General features: G+C 38.4%; 1 protein-coding gene across 3 annotated transcripts; it reads left to right on the top strand.

The window, feature by feature from the left end:
- The first annotated feature begins 4,008 nt into the window (after positions 1-4,008).
- stc1 (stanniocalcin 1) lies at positions 4,009-21,247 on the top strand. Of its 3 annotated transcripts, none has more exons than XR_014211246.1 (5): positions 4,009-4,294; positions 15,132-15,274; positions 15,797-16,008; positions 16,913-19,524; positions 19,645-21,247. XR_014211246.1 is itself a non-coding variant. In XM_082188817.1 (4 exons), the coding sequence occupies exons 1-4, from the start codon at positions 4,180-4,182 to the stop codon at positions 17,193-17,195; spliced, it is 753 nt and encodes a 250-aa protein (XP_082044943.1). In that variant the 5' UTR covers positions 4,009-4,179; the 3' UTR covers positions 17,196-21,247. The 3 variants fall into 3 exon arrangements, 1 of the variants encoding a protein (XP_082044943.1); XR_014211247.1 differs by having other exon boundaries at positions 16,913-19,548; XM_082188817.1 differs by having other exon boundaries at positions 16,913-21,247.
- The last annotated feature ends 328 nt before the right edge of the window (positions 21,248-21,575 follow it).

The raw sequence follows: 21,575 nt of genomic DNA, 5'->3' as shown, positions 1-21,575 counted from the left end.
TTTGTCAAATGGGCGAGGGAAGGTTATATGGACAGGCCCTCGTCCCCTTGATTTTGATCGGGGGAGCGAGTCTACTCAATATGTACACTTCAAGCAGCTCTATATATCCAACAATTCAACTTGATTGTGACGTCACACCAGATTGTTCTTAACTATATGACATATTAAAGTCCCCCTCAATAATTTTATGCCTTAAAACTGTGAAAAAAAATATTCATGCCTTAAAATAGCTTGAATGCAACTTTACACCCTTGCTTCATTTAGTATACGCGGATCCACGAATATGCTAATTAGCCCCGCCTCCACTCACTCACACCAGCTCAGAGATCCACTCAGCCAACTTCCTAAGGTAAACGCTGCACATCGCTGGTATCGCTCTTTACAACGTCGGACACATAACGATAATGAATATGATTAGCTTTTTGCTTGACTATTTTATCAACAGCTAATAATGTGTTGCTAATGCTACACAAACTAGGTTTCCGTTCGCCATCTCAGTCTACCTTCTAAAAATCATCAGAAAGGCTTTGAACAACTCAGAACATCAGTGGAGAAAGGGAAATAGTTCATCATAACATCGTAATATACATCATACACCCCGCAATATTGCTAAATCTACCTGATTCTTCATATCAACAAAAAAATATACGGGGATGACCCGGCATCTCTCGAGACTCCCCTGCAAGTTCGCTGTTAATGATATGCTAAAGCCCGCCGGCACATTGACCTGATTGGTTACAGGGTAGTTTGTGAAGTCAGAAACTCCTTTTTGACACTGTCTTTTTTTCACTGCAGTTTTAAGGAGAAAATACACTGCAATGGTGTCGACTTATGAATTTGCACATGGTTTGTCTTAAAGCATATTAAAAACACCACATAGACATATAAACAACATTAAAAACTTGATTTTCACCATAGGGTGATGAATGCTGTAGAACTAAATTATGGAATGAATTTGGATGTTCTAGTTGCTCAGTTAATAACAGACTAGCATAGGGGTGAAATCAATCACAGTTTTGCATCATACTGCCGTTTATTGGTCAAAAGATCAATTTAAAGACCAGTATACTCGCAATAAGTTGTGAAAGAATACAAGAATGAACACAATATTTCTTGATTTTGTCTGCTGTGTATTGTCCACCTGTGGTGAAAATCAAGCGTTTAATGTTGTTTATGTGTCTATGTGGTGTGTTTAATGTGCTTTAAGGCAAACCATGTGTAAAATCATAAGTCATCACCATTGCTGAGTATTTTCTCCTTAAAACTGCAGTGAACCAAAGACAGTCTTAAAAATGTGTTTTGAAATCGCTGGTGTTTCTGACGTCACAAACTACCTTGTAACCAATCAGATCAACGTGTGATCGTCAACCAGTGGATCTCTGAGCTGAGTGAGTGAGTGGAGGCGGGGCTCATTTGCATATTCATAGAACCGCGTATACTAAATGAGGCAAGGGTGTAGAGTTACATTCAAGCTACTTTTAGGCATGAAGAGTTTTTTTTCATGTCATTTTGGTGATCAAAGATTTTAAGGGATAAAATGATTGACTGCAGGGGGACTTTAAAGCTGTCAATATATTTGACAAATGAAGCAGGCCACTAGAAGTTGAGAAGTCTGATACATTCGTAATAAAGTTGTCGCAATAAATTAAACTAGAGACCTACCATAAAACACATCTACAAATCAAACCACTGAACACTAAAGGCTTTAAAAACATTATTTAAAAAAGCTTGTTATAGACAAAAGAAGCTTGGGAGGAATCCAGCCCAATTTAATGGAATCTGTAAAGAAGAAAAAAATACTACAATCTAACAATTTCTTATTGGCAAGTTACTGAACTTCGAGTCTCATCTGTTTTTTTGCTAAATCTGAATGAAAAGAGATTGACCTTTCACTGCCATTCTTTAACCCCTATTGTATTTTTCACCATTACTAGTGAAATTAGTGTAAGAAAAGAAGTGCATTCAGTCTTGATGAAGCGTTTAGGGTTTCACTTGTATTAGCAAGTTAATGTTGCATCATATACAATCACTGTCTAACCACAAAGTTCAAGGCTGAATATATCAGGACCACTGGTGCATTTTAAAGAGGTACATTGCAGTGATGTGATTTGATAAATGATGTGGCTGAGGTCTGTTTCACTGTGCTCCTGTCAAACAGTTGTGCCAAGGCAAAATAGTAGATAAGACCTTGTGAATCATCTGATGGCGTTGCAGAGGATGTGGTGATCTGTAAGTAGGGGGTGAGGCTCAAATCCATTCATGACTCACTATCCATTGATGGTGTTTTCACTTGGAAACACCTGCTGGAAGTACCACACGCACAGATGGGAAAAGAGCTCAGATGCAGTCTGCGTTACTCAGCAAATGAAGAATGTTTGTTTAGGGCTGGTATAATAACCGGTGATTTTAATAAAGTTCAGAGTGAACCTCGTTCCTGTCACTGTAAAAACATGGGTCCAATGTATCAAAACAAGTTTGATCATTTTGCACAATGTCTGTTTTTGCTGTTTTGTTTAATCAAATATTGCTTTTTAAACTGTGCTGAAATCCATGCTGTTTAATGACAGGTTCTCTAAAGTATGTGACAGCTTACCCCATATAGAGTCACGACATGAATAAGCAAAACACAAGTCAGCATGACTTGTCCTAAATTTATATTTTTTTCCCCTTGGCAATAAGGTGGAAATGTTTAATAGCTTATTGTAGTTAAAAATCAAGGTGTGTGTCTATACAGAAATTCACAGATTAACCTATATTGTGGAGGGGAAGTGGGTCAACTAGCCCCAGTGATAAATTAAAGGGTGTTCAGAATAAAATACTTTTCTTTCATTTTCCTTCAAGGCTTAAAATAAGCAGTTTTTTCACTAAACCATGACTGTGCTGATTGGGCGAGTCTTCACGCGCAGACTTCAGTGTAACATCACTCGTGCGCTTCTGCACGTGCGCCGTGCGCGAGCTTGAGTCCGCGAGTTACGAGACGCGTAAAGTCAACAATGATGGTTTCCATGAGCCACACGATTTGTGTCAATAACTACGCAGTTTATCTCTCAGCTAGAGAAAATTCCGCCTGCTTCACCGACAATAGCGCCATTATAGCAGAGGGTCCATCAAAATGCCAAAGCGATAAAAATGCTAGTCATTTGAATAACTTCAAATGTTATTTCTCAAAGACAGTTAAGAAAAACAAAGAACGCAATACATTTGACTAAAACGCGATCCTGGTAATCACACAGTGCCAAAGCTTGTGTAGACAGTTGAAATATAATAGGCTAGATGGATTACTGAATGAAACAAAAAGATAAAGAAAAACAAGCTCTCATTGTTCAAAGCGAGTAAAATGAGATTTAGAATTGCATTGCACTAACAGGAAGGGGGTTATATGGATGCCATGTTATCTAATAGGCAATTTCACTCATTTAAATCTTAATTTTAACTCTCTTTTTGATACATTATGAGGATGTGCCAGACGCTGGTTCGTTGCTGGTTTTAAAGGAGTTTGGTCACTTTTGGGCTTGTCTGGCATGATAAACGAGCCAAAACCAGCATACCATCTAAGCCTAAATTTTTTTTTTTTTTTTTTTTTTTTTTTTTGTATGGAACATAGTTGCTGTGTTTAGAAGCATATGATAAAGTTGCACAATATAACCTATAGTCTGTTGTCTGTTTGCTGGTTTTAGATGGGTTTTGCACTGGGAGAGCAGCATTTATTTATTTTTTTCAGTAGGGTAAAGCTCTGTTATATGACAAGCTCAGGTCTGTCTCTTTGAAGTATGTCTATTTGTATATAACAACAGTGCGCGAGGATATGAGCGTTTTCCCCAATCACCTTTCCCAAGTCATAAGGAACAGCAAACTTTACGCCATACGAGAAGCCCATTTAAATGCTACGGATCAATGAATGAAAGTTTGAGCTGTGGCTGTGTAAGAGCGCCTGCTGTGATGTGATTGGGCTGAGCGGCGAGCTCGTGATGCTCGGGCACATATAAAGCGCGACCTGCGCTCCTGTCATGCACGCGGCTGGAAGAAGAAACTGCTGAAGAGATCAGCCGGACAGACAGACGGAGCCTTCATGATACTGCCCACATCACACGCATTTCCTCAACCGCACACCGCGCAACACCTAAAGGAAACCCTCTTTTATTGCCCTTCATAGAAGCCCCCAGTGTCATTTAGTGAGAGATGCCGCCAAGGACCGGACTTTTGCTGCTCGCCGTGCTCATCGCCTCCGCGTATGAACTGGATCTGAACGAATCCTACTCGCCCAGGAGAGCACGCTTCACCCACAACAGCCCCTGTAAGTAGGAAGCGTTCGGGAATAATGAGCCGGTTGTGTGCTGATGCGCGTGCATTGGGCTTTTGCTTGGTGTATAGGGTAGTCAGATCATATGAGAGCTGTCATCTCCTCTTTGATGAGCTCTCATCCAATGCATCTATTGACCTGCTCTGTGACAGATGTATTAGCTATATCATGTTCATCATCCTCTGACCTGCATACGAGGACTCATCATATCTCATGATGAGCTGCTTTTGATGCATTGAGCGCGATGAATGAATGTGAATGATGATGATGATGATTCCGCCGTCGCTTTCAGCCTCAAAAGCTGGAGTTTCTACATTGGGGGGGAAATGCTACAGCAAAAAAACCTGTTAATTGCTTACCTTACCACATAACGCTAGCTTTTAAAGACAACAGCTTTTACTGTAAAATTAAAATTAAAATCTATGAATTAGGCTACCCTATAATTTAAAAGAATATTCATTTAAAACAAGGCAATACATACACTTAAAATCGTGTATCTTTTAAGTAAAAAGTATGAATTGCATTATTATAGGCTATGTAGAGAGAAAATGTGTTCAGTTTGGCAATACAATAAACACATACCTTATTATTTACTGAAAAAAAGTACTATATTATAGGCTATGTAGACTTTAATGGCACAATGTATGAATCTCCTTGTTATTAATGGAGATGAATGGCCAAATTCACTGCATGCAATCCATCACATTTGTTTAGATTTTCCACTCCTTGAATCTGGATTGGTCGAACATGTCAAGAGTGCTGGTATTTTATATAACAGAACTGGTGCACTTCAGTTTGCTGGGGGTTCCAACATGCATTTGGCATGTAAAAACATAACTGGCCAAATTATGTGTGGAATGTTAATATTTACTTCTTATTTATAGAAGCATAATTGCATCCTCATAATCATCCAATGTACTGAATATCAGTATGGCTTTGTCATGCTGATATTCACTATTACAGCATTATTGCTTGTGTGATAATTGCATTATTTTGTGTGTTACTCTGATAGTGTTTTGCATTTGTGTGGGTGACACTGGTTCTGTCTTAATGTTATTATTAGCCACAGTTCTTCCGTTTTTATGATCTTAAAGTCATCATGTAATCTTCCATTATGGTATTAGCACAGTTTACGGTAGCAAATATTTTAATAGCTTAACGTCGGTATTGACATTATATCATTTAATGGTATATCATCACTGTATTGTTTTACACTAAGTTCTGGCTACCAGGTAAAATACAAAATGTTTTTTTTTTTTTTTTTTTTTTTTGGCATCAAATTGGACAGGTAGATTTATCAATGTACAAAGGTTCCAAAAAGGGGGTTTTCACAGGATTGCTACAGAAGAACCATTTTTTGGTTCCCCAAAGAACCTTTCAGTGAACAGTTCTTAAAAAAACATGTTTTAGTGTGAAGAACACTAGGTTTCACTTTATTTTACAGTACGTGCACTTATGTACTTACCTGACAAAATACTGGGTAGTATAAGGTAAGTACATGGGTTAAGGTTAGGTTTAGGGGTAGGTTCAGGGTTAGTACCTATTACCCAGTTGTTGCGATTACTATAATAAGAGCATAATATGTACATGGGGAACAGGACTGTAAAATAAAGTGCTACCCATTTTAATAATCTAAAGAATCTTTTGTGGAATGAAAAGGTTCCATGGAACGATTTTTTTATGTAGAACATTCAAAATCTCAACATGGACAAAACCAAACCAGAGTGAAATCTCAAAGGGTCATACAACTAAACCCTCTTATAAAGGACAATTTAAAAAATAAAAAAAGAACATTTTCACAGACATAACATATACATTTAATCTCTATAGTGCTTTCTAAATAGATATACATCATTGTTCCATTACAAATTTTCTGTGAAAGGCTGATTCACCATATAAAAGGCTTTCCCCGGTGAGGTCATTCTATCCATGTTCCAGCTCTCATCAAATACACCTGAACCAGCTAACCAAGCTCTTCTGGTTTATTTGAAAATGACAGGTGTTTCAGAACATCCCACAGTAGGTGTAAAGATTATGCAGGTATAGAGAATTGGAGGGTGTGCGGTTCGCTTACACTAATTCTAATGGAGTAGGATGCTTTAAAGGACATTGTGTGCACCTGAAAGGGCCCAACACTATTACAGATGACTAAATGTTCTGACTTACTGCTCATTATAATGAAACTGAAGATCTGGTGTCAGTGTTACAAAGGGTTCTTGCTTTGTCAGTAATTAATATGCTGCAGAGAAAAGCTTGTCCAAGTGTCAAATAGTGGATCTGTGTGTGGTGTGGGCCGCTCAGTTCCGTTCTGTCTCTGGTCAGGACGTGAAAACCTTTGTCAAACTCCACTTGGTATTTGCATAACTTCCTGTTGTACTTAGTTGCCAGGGAGACATGTACTGACTCAGTGCTTTTGAGACAAAGCGACACTGGTGCACCAATAATTCCAAAAGAGCAAAATGAACAGTATATACTTACAAAACATAATACGTAGGGCATATTCCAAAAAAAGATTATTGCTAAAAAGAAAAGGTGTTTCATTTATATGCAAAAAATTTATTGAGATCTGTTTTATAGTTCATTTTTTTAAACTGCAATTTATCTCTTGTTATTTTAAAGTCCCCCTGTGGTGAAAATCAAGTTTTTAATGTTGTTTATATGTCTATGTAATGTTTTTAATGTGCTTTAAGACAAACCATGTGCAAATTCATGTCAACACCATTGCTGAGTATTTTCTCCTTAAAACTGCAGTGAACCAAAGACAGTCTCAAAAACACGGTTTGAAATCGCTGGTGTTTCTGACATCACAAACTACCTTGTAACCAATCAGGGGTGTGTTTCCCGAAAGCATCGTTAGCCAACTATGGTCGCAAGTTCCGTCGTTATCAGCATAGTTCAACGAGTCTGTGTTTCCCGAAACCATCGTTCCAACGAACATTCGCAAACAGCATCGCAAAGTTGTGTGGTTGGAACGACAGCTCTCGAGCTGTGGTTAGAAGCATAGTTTCTAGATTGCATGACATGTGGACTAAATAAATCCGAATCTTGAGCAAAATAAGCAAGCTGTCATTCAGTACAACCTGTGTCTTTTATTTAAAATACATACAAATGTCATTTACGTCTTTGAGTTTTTCAAGAGATTTAAATCACCGTTTTTGAAGAGTGCGCATGTGCGAACGTGCTCTATGTAAGAACGAGCCTATGACCAAATCTGGGAATAAAGCAAAATAACTGAGAAAAATTTGAAATAGTCCTCAGGTGCCATGTCTGTAATTTATATCAAAACATCTTGCATTAATTCGATCTCAAACAGTTTCATTAAAATAAGTTATTACTCCAACATGTGCGTGACGTCATAAAGCAACGTGGTTGAACGACCACTTTGCGACAGTATGGTTTCGGGAAACAGTCGTGGCTAGCTAGTTTATTTCTTCAACGATGCATCGTACTATGGTAAGCAGCGAGTTACGTCGTTGTTCGGGAAACGCACCCCAGATCAACATGTCAAGAGATCAACAGATCAACATGTCAATGAGTGGATCTCTGAGCTGCTGTGAGTGAGTGGAGGCGGGGCTCATTTGCATATTCATAGAACCGCGTATACAATGAGGCAAGGGTGTAGAGTTATATTCAATCTATTTTAAGGCATGAAGATTTTTTTTCAAGGAAAAACGTTTAAATATGTCATTTTGGTGATCAAAGATGAGTTTTAAGGGATAAAATTGTCGTCTACAGGGGGACTTTAAGGCTCCTCAGTGTCAGTGCCGTTGATGAAACGACCAATGGGATCTTCAAATAGTGAAAAAAATTTCCACACTTCAAACCTGAATAAGTTGGCAAAGCTAAAAAAAAAAAATTGGTAATTGGTTACATCAAAATTCTTAAGTTAAGAAATTCAAAATTGTATTTTATTTTGTACTCACACATTTAACTTAAAATTATCATGTAATCTCAATTTAAATATTTTTAGTAGTGGAAACTTGGTCCGCTTTAACTGTAAAACTCAGTAATTGCTAACTTGCTAACTGGTAACAATGCTTTGATAGAATTAGCATAGCAATTGCTGAATAAGTATGAGAAGATTAAACATTGAATGTACATTCTGTTCTCAATCAAAGCTCATGCTCCACTCATCACCATGATGGTAACCCTTTCAAAAATCCCAACATAACAGGAACTCATCTAAATTAGCATAGCAAAACATTAAACACTACTAAATCTCCCACTTAACATTAATATTTCACAAAAACATTATATAACACTTACTTTTAGCATTTACTCTTCCTTTCAAGTGGCATGGCAAAGCATGCTGGGAAATAGAAATCCCAGCCCAGTTTCAGTTCAATTTAAGTTTGTCTAAATTAAAAGAATCAAGTTCATAAAACAAAGAAGCAAATTTACAGTAAGTTTACAGTACATTCGTAAACTCTACTTGAACAATTAAAACAATTGCAATGCCGTCTCCAAATCTGTGAGGAACAGCTGAGTCATGCATTTGAGTCTGGTGTGGAACACTGACAATCAGGGCCACAAGTTCAAGTCAGGGTCACGCGCTGTACAAGTTGAAATCTGAACAGGTAGCTATGCAAGTGTAGAAAATGAATTATTCATTCCAACAATTCATCCTATTAGTCTCTGTGTGTGATATCACCTGTCAAGAACAGTACATAGGGGCTCTGATAACTTACCCAGGTGAGGTTTTACAGCACTTGATGATACATGACTGAGTAAGAGAGAAAGCAAACACAAGACTGCGCATTGTCTATTGATGTGTTTTCTTGGATCTCAGATGAGTCCTGACCTGTCAGGGCCCATCACAGTACCCTCAAAATGATCAGAGTGAGCAGGCCAAGCTGTATTCAAGTTTCATTAGTCACAATATATCTAATCATCATGCCTGTTTTCCCACTGCAATACAATAAGTGCTCTATGAAAGCATCAAATGCAATATCAAACCCATATTTTACACCTCTTCTCAGCCATGAGCAGTTTAAGTTAAGGGACATCCCCTTAACAATTCATCCATAACCGTACTTTCCCCTGTAAGGTTACTGATGACGTCTAGAGGGGTGTCTGATGATACAAAAAAGGCCCTCTTATAATCCAATAACAGTAGCAAAATAAGAGTAATTTAACTTTGTTTTTTGACGGTCCCCGTATTTTTCGTGGGAGATGCAGTGTAATTTGGCTTCATCATGCATTTTAATTAAAAATTCCTTATTAAAGAGGGTACTTATAACTGAATGTAATGATTTGGACACTTAAATGTATGTTATTTGCAAATGTATATTAAATGCAATTAGTTGAACTTAAGTGTTTTTTTATCCACTTATGTATAGGACTTATCTTTATACTTCATAATTATTTATATCATCTTTGGAATATGGTTTTGACAGTATAAGTGTACTGTTGAATGTACTGTCAAGCATTTATGGTACAGTATATTCAAATATATTTTTCTATTGAAACCTGTATGTCATGTATTTGAATTAGGGCTGCACGATTAATCGTAATTAACATGAAATCGCGCTTAAACTGATTTGGTTTGTTGTGATTATGAAATCGCAAAGGCTGCGATAATTTTTTATTTGTAGCTTGTCAGTGACGGACGGCTCTGTAATCAGTAGTAAACCATCTGAAAGCACTGCGAGTTTAAGTCGCTTATAACGTGCATTTGAAAAAGCAACACACGCCTAACATCTTTCCAAACATGAAAAGCATTTATGAACCTCCTGTCCAACAAAGGACAACAAATAAAAATTCAAAGTGTTTCAATCTCCTTTTTTTTTTCAGCTACAGAGATAGTATGATGCCCATAGGGATTTCCTGGAATGACTTGAGTTGTCTACTTCTGTGGCGGGCATATTTGGAGTTTCTGTTTGAGAGCGCCCTCTGGCTTTCAGATGGAGCAGCATTTACTACTGAGCACAGAGCTGTACTTCACTGACAAGCTGTGCATAAAATAATCGCAGCCTTTGCCAAATCGCGTGTGGTTTTATTTCGATTAAAGTATTAAAACATAATGATTTAAATTGTACTTTAAGGAAAAACTTGTTTTGACATGATTACAAAGTGCACTTTTTAAAAGTGTGTTAAACAGTCGTGAAAGTTTACTCTATAACTCTCATGTTAGTGCCATTTTATTTCAGTAATATAATATCTGGTCAGTTGCTATTTGCACTAAGTGTAAATAGCAACTAGATTCTACTTTCACTATATTAAAAAAGCAGCATTTTCTTTGCAATAAGTGTAAATAGTAGTTAAATGCTTTTTATACTTATAAACAGTGGCAGACACTATTTGCACCTCAGTGTTGTTGTACATTAAATGGTATGCAATAATAACATAGAGTGTAAATTATTATGTTTATTAAAATTATTAAATGAGGATTTAGACCGTACCATAGTACTGAGACAGCTCTTATTACAGTTACAAATGATTTGCTCTTATCATCCGAATGTGGTTGTATCTCTCTATTAGTGTTATTCAATCTTAGTGCTGCATTTGACACTATTGACCACAACATTCTTTTGAATAGACACGAAAATGATGTTAGTAGTAGTGGAATAGCATTGGCATGGTTCAAATCATACTTATTTGACCGTTATCAGTTTATAATGGTAAACGCAGAGATGTCATATCGATCACAAGATCAGTATGGAGTACCACAAGGCTCAGTACTAGGACCATTGCTTTTCACCCTGTACATGCTACCCTTGGGAGATATCATTAGGAAGCATGGCATTAGTTTTCACTGTTATGCTAATGATACTTAGCTGTATATTTCTTTGCGCCCCGACGAAACTTACCAATTCACAAAATTAACGGAATGCACAGCTGATATAAAAAACTGGATGACCAGTAATCTCCTACTACTTAATTCTGAAAAAACAGAGATACTACTTATTGGACCAAAAAACTCTGCACGTCATACCCAGAATACTGTCTAACACTTGATGGATGCTCTGTTAAGTCTTCGTCGTTGGTTAGGAACCTGGGTGTGCTCTTTGATACCAATCTTTCATTTGAAAACCACGTTTCTAGCATCTGTAAAACCGCATTCATTAATCTTTAGAAATATATCTAAATTATGACATATGCTCTCAATGACAAATGCGGAACAGTTAGTTAATGCGTTCATGACCTCAAGACTAGATTATTGTAATGCTCTACTGGGTGGTTGCCCTGCACACTTAATAAACAAACTACAGCTGGTCCAAAACGCAGGAGCTCGAGTTCTTACCAGAACCAGGAAGTATGACTGTATAAGCCCGGTTCTGTCAACACTGCATTGGCTCTTTATTAAACATCATATACATTTTAAAATATTGCTGATTACTTACAAAGCACTAAATGGTTTAGTTCCCCAGTATTAAACTCCCCAGATAAAATATTAGGCTGCATAAATTAGGTCAGCCGGAACCGGGAACACTTCTCATTACACCTGATGTACTTGGAGTCGTTACATCATAAGAAGGATGGTGTCTACGCTAATATTAGTCTCTCTGTTTATCCCGAGATTTACCGCAGTCCGCCGGATCCAGGCCGTATCCATATCTGATGAAGGACCTGCGCCTAGACACGACAATGTAGCCCTGAAGTGTCAACTAGACTCTCCCCTGTGAAGGCCTCCTTCCCTTCACTTCCCCAGATAAAACATTATCAAAATGATTCCAGTTCGCATGGATGACAAATGACAAAAGATTATGTATTATGCTGGCCAGACAGGTAGACAGGGAATCTGGCCAGACAGGTAATTTGGCAATGTCAATTTGTAAAGAAAGACTATGCGCCTGTGCACATATATATTCAAACGCGCATACCTATAGACTAAACACATAATATGCATGTGCACGCCGTCACAGTTTTCACAGGTTCACGTTTTTTAAGTTTACACAGAGATGATAATGTTTTTAACGTTTTTTTAACTGTTTTCAGTTAAAACGGTGTCGTGTAAGCGGCCCCTAAGTTAATAACTAATGATCTTTGCAATGGAAGTGAATCAATCAAAACTAACTTTAGCTGGACAATAACTTTATTCTAGAGCTGCTGTAAAGCCAAAACAATCTCTGTTACATTAATTTCCTATTATCACTGTAAAGCTGCTTTGAAACAATCTATATTGTTAGAAGAGCTATATAAATGAAGGTGACTTGACTTGACTAGTGTAAATATACACTCTGTATTAATCTACAAGTACAGTTAGTACAGTAAGTCAAAATATATATAGGCTACTTTTAAGATTTTAAGTGAACTATGAGTGCACTTCTTTTCCACATGGGTAACTAGTCTAAAAGCACCCCAAAGGCTAAGACATGGGTCAGCAAGACACCTCAGGTTAGATCACATGAGTTTGTGCACAGCACAGCACAATTTCTCATAAAAACTTGTATTCACAAGAACAACTGTTCCATTGATAAGAAAGGCCAGTCATGGAAACATTTCGTCGTCACTTGACCTGACACCAACAGCAAATGTAGGAAAGTGATACATTTACATTTACATTTATTCATTTAGCTGACGCTTTTATCCAAGGCGACTTACAATTGCTATATATGTCAGAGGTCGCACGCCTCTGGAGCAACTAGGGGTTAAGTGTCTTGCTCAGGGACACATTGGTGTCTCACAGTGGATTCGAACCCGGGTCTCTCACACCAAAGGCATGTGTCTTATCCACTGCGCGTGTATTTGATATTAAAACAAAGATGTTTATCATTTTTGTGACTCTGTCATAGCTCAGGAGACTAAATAGAGTTCTCAGTTGTGTTTCGTTGAAGTATCAACTTTGTCTTGGATGCTTCTCCTTAAATTCCCTTGGATGATTAAACCCTTAAAATGACATAATAGTGGCGCTTTACTGTTTACAAATTGCTCCCATTTACTTTCATTGTAATTATCTCAATGTTACCCTAATTTTAGTTTTTGTGGCAATCAGCATTGTCACAAGTGCTGTCAATTGAGTTTAGCTCACATTGAACCCGGAATATTCTATCAATGTGCAGATTGAGCAAATGGCCTTAACAGAATGTACTTCTGAGATCTTGCCCTAACCTGCTCCTCTGGACAATAGACATATTCACTGCATGACATTTGGGGGGTTTCTGGTTATTTCAGAAGTCTGCTTTTTGCCAGGAGCATTGACACAGCAACACACAGCCTATTTTTCCATCAGATACAAAAGTGAGTGTGTAGCAACACCAGTCTCTCTAACACACACACACACCCTTGAGGTTCTTTCTCTGCGTGGCATGGGATCCCGGCCCCGCAGGCTATGAATTTGTGCGGCAAAATGTTTATAGTCTTTGGCGCGGAACTGTTGGAGGTGGTGGTTTTGGGCCTTTTACTCCCCCCGCTGAACGTTATTGTCTTGTCACATGTAAGGGTAATGGAAACAATGGGTCTTGTGCCAAAAGAGACAGTCAGCAGAACCTAATATAGAGTGGCACACATGCCCTACACCCCTCTCTCTCACTCCCTGACGACGGGGGCAAACACAGGGCACAGAACGCCCAGACTACTACAAGAACCCCTCAAGGCCTGCTGTGGGTATTCTTCATTCATTGGGTCACAGTTCCAAGAACAGAAAAATGGCTGGAATACCCATAAAATTTATGGCAGAGAGTGGAGTGGAGTAATGACGCCAATGCTTGGCTCAGTTATTATACATTTCAGGTTGTCAAGTGGCTAGTCAAGCTTGTTGTTATTTGTCCTTTTAAGACGAAATTTGGCTTGATATCAGAACTGAATGGAAACTCACACCATGTCACACATAAAACCCTAGTACTCGTGGAGCGTTCCCGTTTGTACAACTGTTCCCTCAGACTGAATGGTATTTAAACATCCCGTGGGCTGGAAGGTGATAATGAGAACGTGTCCCCTTAAAAATGATCCCATGTTCACTTGTAAGCAAGGTGAGGAATTAATTATCTTGCCTAAATGGTTTTACAAGTTCATCGGTACTACACACAATGTGTTTCTACTTAAATAATTTCCCATGAGAATATGTTCCAGCATTAACTGCCCCATACTTCCACACTGGAAGTCCAAACAGTCTCCAAAGACTGCTCCCTCAACAACCCTAAATGGCTTTTCTCCAGGTATCTGTTCTTTGAGAGTGTACAAGCTGAACTATCCATGTTATAGAAGGAAGTTAGTTTATTTCATTGACTGCAAAGAGAATTACTCATGGATGGATGGATACATGGATACATGGATGGATGGATGATGGATGGATGGATGGATGGATGGATACATGGTTGGATGGATGGATGATGGATGGATAGATACATGGATGGATGGATGGATGATGGATGGATGGATGGATGGATACATGGTTGGATGGATGGTTGGTTGGTTGGTTGGATGGATGGATGATGGATGGATGGATGAATACATGGTTGGATGGATGGATGATGGATGGATAGATACATGGATGGATGGATGGATACATGGTTGGTTGGTTGGATGGATGGATGATGGATGGATGGATACATGGATGGATGGATGGATGGATGGATGGATGGATGGATGGATGGATGGATGGATGGATGGATGGATGGATGGATGGATGGATGGATACATACATGGATGGATGGATGGATGGATGGATGGATGGATGGATGGATGGATGGATGGATGGATGGATGGATGGATGGATGGATACATGGTTGGATACATGGATGGAGTGCATATGTGTATTTCCAATTATGTCTGGTTTGGACTTGCCAAATATTTTTGCAGTCCTTTGATCCACTGACAATACATTAAGGATAAATGTGGTCAAGAATGCTTTTAGGTTCTTGTAATGTAACAGTGTTTTTTCTTTTTGCAGCGGATGTGGCACGCTGCCTGAACAGTGCACTCCAGGTGGGCTGTGGTGCCTTCGCCTGTCTTGAAAACTCAACGTGTGACACAGATGGCATGCATGACATCTGCAAGTCCTTTCTCTACAGTGCTGCTAAATTCGACACTCAGGTATGTGTTTGTATACAATCCATGGCAAAGTACAATAGTAATATATCAGTTCATCGATGGAAACACAATATCCTATTGATGTCAAAGACACCTATTCAGCAGATAGGAAGAACCTAAGAAGCACTAGGATTGTCAAATCCTGTCAAATGAATGCTGCTGAATCCCACAGAGATGGGACTGTACTCTGAAAGGCCTGATGGGAGCTGTTATTTTCAAAAGTTCTTATTACAGAGTGATTTATAATGGCATTCTTAATTGATTAGTCTTATATAGAATATGCCACACTAAATGTTGCCTTAGTCTGTCACCCACCTCAAGCAAAGTTCTTATTACCAAATTACTTTATGAACTGATTCCTCAAAAATAACTGGTTCAAAAGAATGACTTGTTTGAGAATCGTTTCTACTTGTTACTGCCCAAGGTTCCACTTAATTAAAACTAAAACCTCTCCAGTTTCGTGAGATGGGTTGAAGTCACCGTTCAGGCCTGTGCTTGATATGTGGTTTCCTGTTCATTTTGCAGGGAAAGGCTTTTGTGAAAGAAAGCTTGAAGTGCATCGCCAATGGCATCACTTCCAAGATCTTTCTAACAGTCAGACGGTGTTCCACCTTCCAGAGGATGATATCGGAGGTTCAAGAGGAGTGTTACAGCAAGTTGGACATTTGTAAAGTGGCCAAATCAAACCCAGAAGCCATTGCGGAGGTGGCTCAGCTACCCAGCCACTTTCCCAACAGGTAAGACTCTTGAACAGAGTGAAAAGATTCCATCTTATGGTATATACAAAAACACAGAAGGAGTTTCAGGATTGTTGACCTTACCATTATGCTAAATTTGGGAATTAAAGAATCAGTTAGGTGGATTCCCTTGTGCAAAAGTACTTTTATTTGTAAAGAATGTGCACTTGTACTGTACTGCAAACCTTAAAAGTAGCCTATATTTAAAATAAAAAAAGTACTTGCAGATAATATAATATTAATCAAATTAAAGGCCACTTAAGTGAACTTAAGAGAGTACACTTGCATGTTTCTTAACACACTTAAGTACAAAGTGCACTACTTAAGTACAAAGAGTATGCTCAAGTGTACTTGTTTTTCACAAGGATTATTGACCAAGGCCTAATTGAGTTGCTTGTGTACCATTTAGCAGTGGTGAACAGATAAGGGATAAGGGTGTAAATCTGTCGTTTTGTCATGATACAATTCTCTTAGCCACTATACGATTACCATTTGCTTAGATTCAGGGGTATATTGATCGATATCACAATATTATGTGCCTATTTTACACAACCAGTCAGATTAACTTACATATGCATGCAACCAAATTATATAACATGAACATTTAACTGGAATTTGCTAATTTAAAACACTATATATATATATAGTGCAAACTCCGCAAGTGTCCAATGAGGTAGATAGTATATGCCTTCATCGTTATCTGTCATGAGCTTGCTAGAAAAATTCACTGATTTTGTGGCAGCAACCAATATTGAAAAAATAAATAATTTGTGTCATTTAAAAACGATTTTAGCACATTCTTTCGTTTCAGATTCCCTGCATTATGCAGCTTTCTAATGTAGCTTAACCATCAAATTTTGTTGACGCACCCGGCTCAGTGTGAGTTTTCTCTGTCTCGCCGCAGGTTTTATGGGAAACTACTGCAGAGTCTGATGGAGTGTGACGATGAGACAGTGGACCTGGTGAGGGCAAATCTGTTGACCCGATTAGGGCCCGAGATCACCATGCTCTTCCAGCTACTGCAGAACAAGCCGTGTCCGTCTGCTGCAGTTCCTACTGGAATGGAGACTCGTGGTGGGTGGCGGTGGTCTGTCAGTCCCCATGAATACAAGCACCAGCCAAATCTACGCAACAGAGATGCCTCCAATCTCTTTGGCAAGAAACGCAACATTGGTGACAGCTCTTAACTTCAGACCAATTTGCCAGTCCAAACTTAGCCATCGAGCACACATACACAAACGCAAAGTGAAAACACACACACACACACACACACACACACAAAAAGAAAGCAAGACAAAACAGTGGTTTATTTTCAAAGGCTATACAGGGACACATTCCTTCTCAACTGGAAAAAGGCATGCACCAGTGCGAAAACATCTCGAATGTCAAATTCTATGTTTATCATTTCATTTTCGATGAAAAGCATTTTACGCGTTTTTTCGAGGGGAACTCGGCCTGGTTTACAGACCGATCCGTGTGTCGTCGTGAAATCTAGCGGGAGTCATCCTGGCCATAATGTAGAGAGCTCTTAGATAGACTTATTTCCATGAAAATATCTCTAGAAACGAAAGAAAAAAAGATAAATAGCCATTTGTATATGAAATATATATTACAGAGATTACAGCAACGAAAATGTATCTGTATATAAACTGAATCTAGCGTTGATGTGAAATAGTTGGCATGTGTTATAGAAATAAGAGTGTACTATTTATTTATTAACAGATATTTTACTACTACTTTAGCTGTTAATCTCAAATTGCCACTAGCCTTTTTGTGAAACTCTCCCATTTGGTGAGAGCTATCTTTAAAGATCTATGTGCAGGAATTCATTAAAATACCAAAAAACTGAAGTTTTCAAACTTCAAACGCCGTAAATCATAAGCATCGAGTACAGCAACAGTAGATGTCAGCGATCCACACTGGACGACAAGTCATTTTTTATAAAATGAGTTAGACATGCACAGGAAGGGAGAGGTAACCTCTCTTCACATTCCTTCGGCTTCATTTCTTTAGCTTTTTTCCCCACATGTTATTGACTCTTAGATCGTCTCTCTACTTATGATCTGTTCAAGTAGTACAAATAAACTCTGAGAGGAAATTCAGTTCGAAGCCCTGTTAGCGCTACGTCTAAACACATATTTTGGCCAACTTATTGGACAGATGAACAAATTACTCCCTGGTGAATATGACATGCAGAAGTGAGTTCAAGCGCGCTGGTCCCAGCATTGCTGAGACGACAAACAAAACAAAAAGAAAAAATCGAAAAAAAAAAAATCTAAATGTCTATTTAAAAACGTATTAATTGACTTATTAATATTTATTTTCATACTATATTATTTAAATGTTTATTTTATTACGTTTCTGTGGGCAATATTAGTTCATTCAGCAAGCATCGGTTTACAGATATTGTGCTTTTTAATTGCTTAGGCGTCCGTTTTTGGGAGCTGTTTTAAATTTATTTAATCAATCAATCACTTTATTTAGTCATTCTGAGTTGACTGTACAAGACCCATGTAATGACTCTGTGCTGGTCATGGGGGAACACGCTGGTCATATGAGTCAGGCGAATGTTATATGGGACCACTATAATACAAACTTTGTCAAAAGTTTATTGAGCATTGCCACATGCTGTGTATAGTTTCAGGGTTAATCAGCTATATAGAGTATATCGTTAGCTTTAACGGAGTAACTGACATCCAGTATTTCATAGCGCTGGAGGGCGACACGGTTCAGCCATCGTACGTGATGCGCGAGCGGTTAATTTGGGGCAAAGTGTTTTCCCGAGCCATTCTCGACACTATGCAATATACAACGTTTCGGAAAGGCCTATTTCTCCCAGGGTGAATGGGGAAGATCTCTTTTGTAAGTGCTTCTTGGGGAAGTTCAGATTTGCAAGGAGTGGAGGGCAGCGTTTGGCTTGGGAATGACTGAGGAGCGAGGGCCAAATCCAATCAAACTACCGCAAAACCACTTTTCGACTAGTCCCGTCCAAAAATAAATTCCTTAGCAAAGAAGCCATTTCACCACTGAGCGTTTTAACCGTTAAAATGACCAATCTGCATCCCTTAATTCTTTTGAAAAACACAGCCTGGCCATTAAACGGCTTGTTTTATGGTGAACTAACGCTGGCGCCATATTGGTACTGTGGTGATAATACAGCAGTTTGATTGAATTGGACCCAAAGAGTAATGAGAGAGAAGAACCGGAGGGGCAGAATGACTGTTTTTTTCTTAAACCAAATGATCTGCAAACCTAAAAGTAATTCACCAAACTATGCAATAATCGCTAGAAAGGTTTCAAACTAAAATCCATGCTATCGAGCCCCAAGCGGAAAAGGGGCCTTTTAAGTTTTGAGACTTAAACAGTAGCTTTTTTTTCTTCTTCTTCTTCACCCATATGAAATCAGATCCCCAGTCCCCCCCACCCCCCCTTTGTTTTTCTGATTTCTTTATTTGACTTCCCCGTTTCTGGCCAAAATGGTTAAGTGTGTGTGTGTGTGTTTGTTTGTTTGTGTGTGTGTGTGTGTGTGTGTGTGTGTGTGTGTGTGTGTGTGTGTGTGTGTGTGTGTGTGTGTGTGTGTGTGTGTGTGTGTGTGTGTGTGTGTGTGTGTGTGTGTGTGTGTGTGTGTGTGTGTAGTTATAATAATATATGCACTTTCTGTTTCATAGGACCACTATTAAAGGGCATTGAAGCATAATCAAATTCTGCTCAAACACACCAGAATAGCTGCTGTATTCTTGTTGAACAGGCAGGGATGTAGTGGCATATAAGTGAGGATTTCTTTCTTTGGGGAAATATGGTATGATAATATCGCAATCTATTAAACACCATACCTGTACCAAGCAAAGCTGCTAAACTGATTTCCAACCCCACTGTGTTAATGTTAAAGCTGTTTTTCATTTAAAACCCCATCGACTTTGTGTGCGAATCATGATGAGCATGACCAGTGACTCAATTATGCATTACCATTTTCAACTGCAGTTCTGGTATCTCAGCAACAAGGTGTCCATACCATCTCCAGAGAAACAGCAGCGAGTGCAGACGTTCGCCTCAAGCCAGCTCAAAGACATCTGATTTCATCTTTAAAAATATGCTTGTGACCTACTCTTAAGTAGCATTAAAGTTTGATTTACGGCGACGCTGCAACGCTGTTCGGAAGGTCTGGCCACTCTTGTGCAAACCACTTGTTCATTTCTTCCGTTACTGAATCAAAGGGAAATGTTAGTGTAAATGTGTGTTATTTTGTTAAATTATTACATTGCATTTGTTCGACTGCTGTGGATATAAGGCTTGTTTCTCATTCAAAGCCTCTGTCATGTAGCTTACCATTGTGATTCAGAGAATTTTCAAAGTTCTAATGGATTTTGTACAACTTCAGAGAATGTATATTTTATCAAATGTCTGTATTTGGTGCAAAGGGGTGCCTACGGCGCTGAAAGTTTAGTGCAGCCCTCTGGTCATTTGAACTTGAACAGCATTGTGTCCTTATCACGATTTATGGTGGATTAGCAGAGCTTGGAGACTGACCCTTCTTGTTGCCAAATTTAAAGTTTATATAACCACTGCCTCAAGGAATCATCTAGACTTCAAGACTTAGAATTGAATCGGACGTTCTTTGCCTGCGCAATAGAAATACTTTAGAATGTAGTGAGCGGGAATGATTGGAAATTGACGTTCTGTGTGATCAAATTGTCCCAGACGTGTTTCAGGTTAGTTTAGTGCTTTAGATAATATCATCATTTTACGTCATAACCAGAGAGATCAGGATGCACTGCAATAGAAGTGATCTGTTTAAACAGGTTCTTCATTGTTTCTGATTCACCATTAACTGGTGATTTCTCCTTTGATCCAGGGCCCGGAGGACTATAGGCTACACAAGCCACTAAACTGTATGGTACTCTCTCCTCTCAAAACTTGAATCCACTTATATCACTCATATTCCTGTTTATGTTCAAATCTTAAGATTCAATGTTTGTTTTGTTCTTTTTCTTTTAAAATGCAGTATGAAACCAAAATAGGAAAAGATTGTTTTGCAAGGCATTCAATTCAATTCATTTTTTTCCCTAATGTTACACCTGATGGAAATTTGTGATTGATTTGCACTTTATACTGAACCCATATACATATATACCTGTGTATATGTGTGGGGTTTCTTTCTGTGCTGAGAGGTCAAAAAAAGATACAAATACATCAACTATGTGTCTTTTACTGTGTAATAATAAACTGATCAGATCTCGCATATGGTCTCTTATTTTGTGTTTATTAACCATTTCAGTGGTGCTGTTATGTTATGAGTTAAATATCCTCATGAAACTGAATACGCTCAATATGGAGTATTTGAGCTAGTATTATAACTTATATATTAAAAATGGTGCAATATTGAAAACTTGGACTTGGGTACAATGAATTCACTCATGTAAATAATATAGCATAATCCTAGAAAAATCTTAATAAACCATTGGGCAATAAATAAAGGATCAACACCAATTTTGCTGGTCCGACACTTTTTTTCCAAACAAGCATTATGAACATACAGATATGGCCAAAAGTATGTGAACACCCCTTGA

The sequence above is a fragment of the Leuciscus leuciscus genome (genome assembly GCF_965113295.1).
Source record: "Leuciscus leuciscus genome assembly, chromosome: 13".
NCBI lineage: Eukaryota > Metazoa > Chordata > Actinopteri > Cypriniformes > Leuciscidae > Leuciscus > Leuciscus leuciscus.
The sequence above is the reverse complement of the archived record's forward strand: the minus strand, read 5'-3'. Positions and strand labels throughout refer to the sequence as shown.

Excerpts from the sequence above, each read along its gene's own strand:
- stc1 (XM_082188817.1), top strand. The coding sequence starts at position 4,180 with ATGCCGCCAAGGACCGGACTTTTGCTGCTCGCCGTGCTCATCGCCTCC. Across the intron at positions 15,275-15,796 it reads CTGCTAAATTCGACACTCAG|GGAAAGGCTTTTGTGAAAGA; the intron begins GTATGTGTTTGT and ends TTCATTTTGCAG. Across the intron at positions 16,009-16,912 it reads CCCAGCCACTTTCCCAACAG|GTTTTATGGGAAACTACTGC; the intron begins GTAAGACTCTTG and ends GTCTCGCCGCAG.